Source organism: Chelonoidis abingdonii, chromosome 2, assembly GCF_003597395.2.
Source record: "Chelonoidis abingdonii isolate Lonesome George chromosome 2, CheloAbing_2.0, whole genome shotgun sequence".
Classification (NCBI taxonomy): Eukaryota; Metazoa; Chordata; order Testudines; family Testudinidae; genus Chelonoidis; species Chelonoidis abingdonii.
The window spans coordinates 2,854,944-2,863,861 of NC_133770.1; the positions used below are offsets into that span (position 1 = coordinate 2,854,944).

General features: G+C 49.2%; 1 protein-coding gene across 1 annotated transcript in view; it reads right to left on the reverse strand.

Annotated features, from left to right (window-relative positions):
- LOC116825883 (GTPase IMAP family member 7-like) overlaps window positions 1–3,368 on the reverse strand; it is a 64,500-nt gene extending 61,132 nt beyond the window's left edge. The window contains exon 1 of the mRNA XM_075063375.1: window positions 3,279–3,368. Coding sequence (XP_074919476.1) covers window positions 3,279–3,368 — 90 coding nt within the window. The remainder of the gene's footprint in view (window positions 1–3,278) is intronic.
- Window positions 3,369–8,918: the final 5,550 nt, after the last annotated feature.

An 8,918-nucleotide genomic window follows, 5' to 3' on the forward strand; every position in this document is an offset into this window, starting at 1 on the left:
CACCTAATGAAATCAATAGGCAGCGGGTTTAAAACAAACAAAAGGAAGTATTTCTTCACACAACACACAGTCAACCTGTGGAACTTCTTGCCAGAGGATATTGTGAAGGCCAAGACTATAAATAAAAGAGAACAAGATACATTCATCGAGGATCCTCATTAAGGGTGACCAGACAGCAAATGTGAAAAATCAGGATGAGGTGGGGAGTAATAGGAGCCTATAAGAAGAAGATCCCAAAATTGGAACTGTCTCTATAAAATCAGGACATCTGGTCACCCTATCTTCATTCTTCTAGTGGATCCCTCTTTCACTCTCTCTCCACTCCTGTGTCTTTGGATTCTCGTTCAAAGACTGCTGCATTACTCTCTGCAGCATGTCTTCTTTGCTTTTTCACGGCTTCTTCTGGAGGTTTTGGAGTCTTTGAGCTGTTTATAACACGGGCAGCTGAGATCTCAAGGTTGCTTGTGGAAAGGCAAAAAAGGCAACACTTAACAGAGGCAGCATTAACCAGACAGAGCAATGATTTTCCCACACTTAAGGAGGGCAAGCACATTCCACACAATAGCATAATTTGCCCAACCCAAAGTGAGCAGACATTACCCACTGATGTCCCAAAATGGTGACTAAGAGCAGGGTCAAGGGGGACTGATTGTTTCATGGCTGTATTGTCCTCTGGGTTTCTGTGCCTTGGGGAGAGCCAACAGCAGCACGGGGCCCCTATACTGAACACTGTCCCAACATTTTCCACAGGATGAGTTCGTTCTGGAAGAAATCTCGCTGCTGAGAGTGACTGGGGAAGCAAGGGAGGATCTTCTACTACAATGCGGCTTCCGCCCTGGTCCATATGCAGCTTGACTGTGTGCAGCAGTGGTCCCCCCGCCCCTCACGGCACAGTGGTGTGGACATGTTAGCCTGACTGGGACAAGAAGCACAGTGGCTCTCCCAATAAACCTGCACAAGCGCATTGCCCAAGTTCTGGGTGAGACCTTCGAAGAGATCATTGGGGTTGATTACAGCAGTGTGAGAGAGCACATCAGCGCCCTATTCTGCACCTAGGCATGCATGCAGCCCAAACCCTCCTTGCCCCAAGAGCCCGCACTGAAAAACTTCCTTCCTGAAAAAAAACCTGTTTACCGGCAACCTCCTCTGGTGTTTGTCCTTCCCCAAGCACAGGATGCTGTGACTGGCTGCCTTCCTCCTGGCTCGAGAACAGCTCCTGGCTGCATGCCTCCAGGGATTCTGGGGTGTCTTCCTCCACCTCAGCACCCTCGCTCCCATTTTCCTCCTCCTCCTCCTCCTGCCTTGTTGGACTGGGCTCTGAAGTGTCCATGGTAGTCCTTGGAGTGGAGGTGGGGTCGCCCCCAAGTATTGCGTCCAGCTCTTTGTAGAATCAGCAGGTCATGGGCGCAGCACTGGAGCGGCGGTTTGCCTTCCGGGCTTTGTGGTAGGCATTCCTCAGCTCCTTCACTTTAACCCTGCACTTCACTGCATCCCGATCATCGCCCTTTTTCATCATGGCCCTTGATATCTGCCTGTAGGCACTGTAATTCCTATAGCAGAAGCGCAGCTAGGACTGCACAGCTTTCTCCCCCCAAACACTGATGAAGTCCAGCACCTCGCCATTGCTCCATACTGTGGATTGCCTGACACGTGGAGGCATGGCCACCTGGGAAGATTCACTGAGAGCACTCCAAGCCTGGCTGAGCAAATAAGAAGGGCATTTTCAAAATTCCCAGAGAATTTAAAGGGTGGGTCTGACAGTTGAGCAGGGCAGTAGAGTTCAAACTGACGACCAGTGACTAGAACAGGCATTGTGGGACACTTCCTGAGGCCAATCAGAGCACATTAGGCATCCACACTGCTGCTGTAGCACTCCAGCAGGGGTGCATCAAACGTTATTCCTCTCGTGGAGGTGGAGTACCAGGAGCACTCTAGCTGTGGAGTCAGAGCACTTTACATGCCTTGCCAGCGTGGATAGGGAGTGAAGTAGAGCGCATATGGTGGCTTTATTGTGGTCTAACTTGCAAGTGTAGCCCTGGCTAAATTTAAACTTTGTACAATCAGGAAATACAGAGTTCCAGTACACACCTCCCCAGCTATAGAACCTTAACTCTTTCTTCTTTGAGCAATACCCCATTGTGCCAGTAACACTATCCCATAGAACTGGAAGAGCCTTGAAAGGTCATCAAGTCCAATCCCCTTCTTTCACTAGCAGGACCAAGTACTGTCCCTGATGGATTTTTGCCCTAGATCCCTAAGTGGCCTCCTCAAGGGCTGAACTTACAACCCTAGGTTTAGCAGGATAATGCTGAAACCATTGAGCTATCCCTCCCCCAAAACTCTACCCTCCCTGGGAACAGAGCACATGAGCACTGCAGGACACAGTCTGACACCTTCTCTCTGCTACGACAAAACTTGGCCTGAGGTCAGGCACAGCAAACTGGAGATACCCATAACAGGCCTACACTCAGACACTAAGTCTACTCCTCACAAACCAGCCCAGGCTTGCTAAATATTACCCCCAGACAGCTGACAATCTCTGTGGCAAGCAGACTCATGCACTTCCACAGACAAGCTACAGAACTCAGCATTGAAATGAGGCATATCTGATCCCTCAAGGTACACGAGCACCCAGCCTCATAGCAAAGTGACAGCTTGGCACATTACCTGATCACTTCCTCATGTTCTCATATTATGGCTCCCTCCGTTCCTCAGCCACTCTCAGTGGCTATTGCCAACTCCAGAGGGCAGAATTACGATTGCATTGCCAGGACAGTGTGTATCTTAACTTTGGACAGAAAGGGGCCTTGACCAGGACACAGTGCAGTGTTGGGTTAAAGTAAAGGAGCTGCGGCATGCCTACCGCAAAGCCCGAGAGGCAGACGGCCACTCCAGTGCTGCCCCTGCAACCTGCAAATTATACAAAGAGCTGGATGCGATACTTGGAGTGACTCCACCTCCAGTCCAGTGACTACCATGGACACTTCCAAGCCCAGCACAACAAGGGGAAAGGAGGAGAAAAACAGGAGTGAGGGTGGTGGGGCAGGAGGGACACCCCGGAATCCCTAGAGGCATGCAGCCAGGAGCTCTTCTTGAGCCAGGAGGAAAGCAGCCAGTCGTGGCGGCCGGAGCTTGGGGAAGGACAAACAGCAGAGGAGGTTCCCGGTAAGTGGCTTTTTCTTTGGGAAGGAAGTTTTCAGTGTGGGTTCTTGGTGCAAGGAGGGTTTGGGCTGCATGCATGCCTAGATGTGGAATAGTGCATTGATGTGGTCTCTCACATCATGGTAATCGGCCTCTGTGATCTCTTCAAAAGTTTCATCCAGAACATGGGCAATATGCCTGCGCAGGTTTATTGGGAGAGCCACCATGTTCCTTGTCCCAGTTAGACTAACATGTCTGTGCCACTGTGCTGCAAGGGGTGGAGGGACCATTGCTGCAAACAGGCAAGCTGCATAAGGCCCAGGAAGCCACATTGTAGTAGAAGATCCTCCCTTGCTTCCTTGTTCACCCTCAGCAGTGAGAGATCTTCCAGGATGGAATCCTGTGGCAAATGTTGGGACAGTGTTCGGTACAGGGGTACCCTGCTGCTGTTGGCTCTCCCCAAGGCACAGAAGCCCAGAGAATAGTACAGCCATGAAATAATCAGTCCCCCTTGACCCTGTGCTTGCCCACCATTCTGGGGCTTCCATGGGTTATGTGCGCTTGCTCTGGGACAGGCAAATTATGGTATTGTGTGGACTGCGCTTGCCCTTCTTAAGTGTGTGGGGAATCATTGCTCTGTCTAGCGTGTACAATGCTGCCTCTAAGTGTTGCATTTTGCCTTTACAGGTGCAACCTTGAGATCTCAGCCGTCATCGTTATCACCAGCTGAGAGACTGCGAAGACTCAGGAAGAGGCCATATAAAAGCAAAGAACACATTTTTTTTTATTGGAGATATACCTATCTCCTAGAACTGGAAGGGACCTCAAAAGGTCATCAAGTCCAGCCCCCTGCCTTCACTAGCAAGACCAAGTACTGCTTTTTGCCCCAGTTCCCTAACTGGTCCCCTCAAGGATTGAGCTTATAACCCTGGGTTTAACAGACTAATGCTCAAACCACTGAGCTATGCTGCCAGAAGTAATGCAGCTGTCTGTGAACATGAATCTAAAGGCATAAGAGTGGAGGGCGAGTGAAAGGAGGATCTGCCAGAAGAATGAGGATCGCCAGCAGCAAAGCATGGATCGGCTCATAAGCACCATGGAGTGGCAAGCAGACTCTATCCAGGCACTCGTTGCCATGCAGGCGGAGCACTACCGCGCTTGCCCCCACCCCCTGCAGCCCTTGTCCCAAAACTCTTTCCTTTGTGCCCCCATGTCTCCTCCAACCTACTTTCCTCAGCATCTGGGTTCTTACCACTCCCAGCTGCCTCCAACACCCGTAGCTTCACCACCCAACCCTGAAAACTCTGACCCTTATCCACTGCACTCAGCCCCCATGACCTTGCCTTATAGCCATCTCGAAGTACAGCACTCAATGCACATCACTCCAGACAGGATTCCACAGCATGGTAGGAGGACAAGTCTCTGAGTGAACCGTTCCCCATCCCACCCCCTTGCTCTTTTTATATTGCTGTTTTTATTCAATAAATGAATTTTGTTTTCAATAAATGGATTTTTTGACTTTGAAAAAATACTTTATTAGTGCATAAAGCAAAATATGCCTTAGCCCAGGAAAGCAACAAGCACTGCAAGTTAGTGTAGCAAATGCAACCACTGCACTTCACTACCCTGCATGGCACCAGACATTACTGCTGGCTTTCAGCCACAAATTGCTCCCTCAAGGCATCGCTAATCCTTGCAGCCCCACGCTGGGCCCCTCTAATAGCCCTGCTCTCTGACTGTGCAAATTCAGCCTCCAGGTGTTGAACCTCTGAGTTCCATGCCTAAGTGAATCTTTCACCCTTCCCTTCCCAAATGTTATGGAGGGTACAGCATTCGGATATAACCACAGGGATGCTGTCTTTGGCCATGTCCAGCTTCCCATATAGAGATCACCAGCAGCCCTTTAAATGGCCAAAACCACACTCCACAGTCATTCGGCACCGGCTCAGCCTGTAGTTGAACCGTTCCTTGCTGCTGTCAAGGCTCCCTGTGTACGGTTTCATGAGCCAAGGCATTAACAGGTAAGCGGGGTCTCCAAGGATCACAATGGGCATTTCGACTTCCCCTGCTGTGATCTTCCGCTCTGGGAAAAAAGTCCCGACCTGCAGCTTCCTGAACAGGCCAGTGTTCCGAAAGATGCATGCGTCATGCACCTTTCTGGGCCAGCCTGCGTTAATGTCAATGAAATGCCCATGGTGATCCACAAGCGCCTGGCAAACCATTGAGAAATACCGGCCTCTGCGATTATATGTACTTCGAGTAGGTGGGTGGTGCCAAGAATGGAATAATGCGTCCATTATTGCCCCTTCCACCAGTTAGGAAAACCCATTTGTGCAAAGCCATCCGCATCAGGTCCTGCAATGCCCCAGAGTCACAAGTTCTTCTGAGCAGGATGCGATTAATATACCCTGCAGAATCTTTCATCAACATGATTCAACGGTCACTTTCCCACTCCAAACTGGTTCGCCGACTGATTTGATAGTTCTGGAGTGCAGCTCCAGATTGCAAAGCACCTGCTTCTCCACCATCGGGGCAGCTATCAATCTCGTGTCCTTGCACCGCAGTGTGGGGCAGAGCTCTCACATAGTCCCATGGAAGTGGTTTTCTCATCTGAAAGTTTCTGCCAGCCAGCTGCTCCCATACATCCCAGACTTCCTATGATGTGATCCCACCACTCAGTGCTTGTTTCCTGAGACCAAAAGCGGTGTTCCACGATGGTGAGCATGTCCGTGAATGACACAAGCAATCTTGTGTCATATGTGTTACATGACTTGATATCATCGTCGGACTCCTCACTGTCGCTGTGGATCTTAAGGAGTAAATCGACTGCCAAACGTGACGTGCTGGCGAGACTCGTCAGCACACTCCTCAGCAGTTCGGGCTTCATTTCCGCAGACCGAAGGGAAAGACAGAGTGTGCTGCACAGAAACCACTGAAAGATGGCACCGAATTTGTATGGAAACACAGGGAATGCTGGGATGTGAAGCGATGCATCACGGGGCGTTGGGGCAGGATCCAGAATGCACTGCACCCCTCACTCCCTTCCCACAAGCCACAGCACCAGAATGGGAAGAGGCGCTCTGTGGGATAGCTGCCCATAATGCACCGCTCCCAATGCTGGTTCAAGTGCCGCAAATGTGGCCACAGCAATGCACTTGCAGCTGTCAATGTGGACAGACTGCAGTGCTTTCCCTAGTGTGCTCTCCAAAGTGCTCTTCATCTGCAAGTGTAGCCAAGGCCTTAATCTGCAGAGGAGAAGAATGAGGGGGGATTTAATAGTAGCCTTCAATACCTGAAGAGGAGTTCCAAAGAGGATGGAACTTGGCTGGTCTCACAGTGGTGGCAGATGACAGAACAAGAAGCAATGGGGGAGTTCTATGTTGGGTATTTGGAAACACTATTTCACTAGGAGGGTGATGAAGCACTGGAATGGGTTCCCTAGGGAGGTGGTGAAATCTCCTTCCTTTGAGGTTTTTAAGGTCAGGCTTGCCAAAGCCCTGGCTGGGATGATTTACTTGGGATTGGTCCTGCTTTGAGCAGGGAATTGCACTAGATATCTCCTGAGGTCTCCTCCAACCCTGATATTCTATGGTTCTATGACTATCTTTACTCTTTATGTGTTCCTAGAGACTCTAAATTTGAAGCAAGTAACAGAAGTGACTTTCACTCTGTTAGGCTTGAGACTGTAGCCACCAGATTGAAACTCACACCACATTACAAAATTTACTTTAAATCTTATAAAAGGCTATATGGGCTAGGTGCCACTCTATTCACATAGTGGCAAAAGGTCCTGTGGCACCTTATAGACTAACAGACCTATTGGAACATATGCTTTCGTGGGTGAATACTCACTTCGTCAGATGTATCACTCATGAAAGTTCATGCTCCAATACATCTGTTAGTTTATAAGGTGCCACAGGACTCTTTGTCACTTTTTACAGATCCAGACTAACATAGTGACCCCTCTGATACTCTATTCACAGAAGATTGTGCTGTGAGGATTAGGAGAAGAAATATTCAGGTGGCAGAAAAGAGAATCAACGATGTGTTACAAGGACCTCTGATTGGGGAAATGAATGGGGTTTCAAGTTTTCCATTGCTAAAACCAAAGGACAAAAGAATGCAAAAATCAGTAATTTTCCTATTTGTAAACTGTATCCGGACAGAGAACAAATAGAGATAGTTAGAAGGTTCAAAATCTTTGGAGTAATATTTGATAGTAAATTCATTTGGAAAAGAGAAAAAATAAAAATAAAAAGGAATTCAGAGAGAAACTCTGCCATCACTTTATGGGAGTAGAGGGGTGGGACTGACAGGGTCAGGGACGAAGCCGAGGAAGAGAGTTGGCCATGGAACCCGCTCCTGAGTAGCAGTGTCTGGCAAGAGGCCAAGAGAGACATGCAGTAGCCACTTGGGGTAGAACAAGCCCTGATTTGGTGGAACAGGGAGGGGTGAAAGGTCAAGTCTGAGGACGGCAGAAGTAGGTTTACACTTATATTTCTGGAGATTAATTGTGGGATTCCAGGAGGGAGCCCTGAGAGTCCCAGCCCTGAAAGAAAGGTGACCATAGCAGGACTGTGAGAGGCCCGGAGATAGGAAGAAATCCAGGGAGGAAGTAGCAAGTAGTCTGGCAGAATGAACTTTGCCAGCCTGTCCTACAAGCCCAGTGAAGAGGTAAAATCAGTGTTCCCCTCCCAGTCATCAGCAAGGTCTCATGTGGCTGGGAGGGCAAATGGTTCACAGTCATGCTGGAAGGTCATAGATTCTAGGACTGGAAGGGACCTCGAGAGGTCATCGAGTCTAGTCCCCTGCCCTCATAGCAGGAATCCCTCATCGTGTCAAGACTCTCTTGTTCCCACCTGCGCCTGTAGCCAGACAGAGCACCTGAGCATGGATGCTTCTACCCAGATCCGGTGTTGTTTTTCGGGACTGACTTACAATTCCCACTTACTGAACCCAGGCTGGGACCATCCAATATGAAAGTGCCTACTGGTGGAACTCTCAGGCAGCAGGTGGCGAGCTACAGGAGCAGTGTGACTAGGTTGAGGAGCATCCAGATCCACGAGCAATTCTGGACAGTGTCTATTGGAGACAGTGAGGTAGCTGTCCCAGTACACAGGACTACTGAACACCCACCGCAGAGGAGAATGGCTCAGGGTAACACTGGCAGCTGGTTACTTCTGGCAGCAGGCAGTGCTTCCACCCTGATCGAACCATCCTGCCGTGCTAACAGGTAACCTTTATGGTCTTCTTGATACAGAAGAGAGGAATCACTCCTACAGTAGAGGAGAGAACCTTGTACCCCTAAAGCTGGGAGTCTGCCCACCACTGCAAATAGGAAACGTAGGTAGTAAGTGATATGTTGACCTGACATTTTCATCTCTGGAGTATGCTGCGTTGCTGGGGGCCTGTTCCGAGATGTTACGGAGCCATGTCAGAATTATCCACCCTCTGACTACTACCCATGCTCCTCCAGTGGCGCAAATGATACTGCGAGGTGTGACACTGAGCAGATCAAGAGTCACTACAGGCTTGCGGAGTAACGTGAAGGAGTTTGGAGCACAGGTGGTAAGAAAGAAAGATAAAAATGTGGCAAAAGACCAACCTTGGCTTAACCATGAGATCTAAGCATATCTAAAAAAAAAGGAGTCTATATAAAAAAATGGAAACCAGGTCAATTAAAAAAGGATAATAATAGGCAATAACACAGGAATGCAGGGCAAGATTAGAAAGGCACAAGGCACAAAATAGAGCTCAAACTACTACAGAATAAAGGA